Source organism: Neopelma chrysocephalum, unplaced genomic scaffold (assembly GCF_003984885.1).
Source record: "Neopelma chrysocephalum unplaced genomic scaffold, ASM398488v2 Primary Assembly neopelma1_92849, whole genome shotgun sequence".
Lineage (NCBI taxonomy): Eukaryota > Metazoa > Chordata > Aves > Passeriformes > Pipridae > Neopelma > Neopelma chrysocephalum.
The window spans coordinates 1,079-1,580 of NW_020921573.1; the positions used below are offsets into that span (position 1 = coordinate 1,079).

Sequence of the window (502 nt, forward strand, 5' to 3'; positions counted from 1 at the left end):
TTTGTCCCCAGGGAGGCCCTGATTTCCCGCAGCCTGGCAGAGATGCCGGCCCGCATTGCCGCCTGGCGCCGGGAGCGGGAGCAGGCCCGGGAACGGGCGCGGGCTGAAGCGTCTCGGCGGCAGCGGCTCCTGGCCGAGGCGGGGCTGGGGGGTCTCCCCCGGGCCGGGACCCCCGGGAAGGGCTCTGCGCGGGCGCAGGAGCTGCTGGAGGAGCTGGAGCGGCGCCAGCGGCGGGAGGAGAAGCGGCGCCGGCGGCAGGAGCGGGAGGAGGCGGCTCGCAGCGCGCTGGCGGCGGCCGAGGCGGCGGCCAAGGCCAAAACACCCCCGGGGACCCCCCCCGAGGGTGCTGGGACCCCCCCTGAGGGTGCTGGGACCCCCCCTGAGGGTGCTGGGACCCCCCCCGAGGGTGCTGGGACTGGGACTGCCCCAGAGAGCAAAGGGACCCCTCCTGAGAGTGCTGGGACACCCCCCAAAAGAACAGGGGGCACCTCCTGACCCCCCC

General features: G+C 76.3%; 1 protein-coding gene across 1 annotated transcript in view; it reads left to right on the forward strand.

The window, feature by feature from the left end:
• Positions 1 to 496, forward strand: part of GADD45GIP1 (GADD45G interacting protein 1) — a 912-nt gene extending 416 nt beyond the window's left edge. The window contains exon 2 of the mRNA XM_027707399.1: positions 12 to 496. Within this exon, the coding sequence (XP_027563200.1) occupies positions 12 to 495 (484 nt within the window). The 3' untranslated portion in view covers position 496. The remainder of the gene's footprint in view (positions 1 to 11) is intronic.
• Positions 497 to 502: the final 6 nt, after the last annotated feature.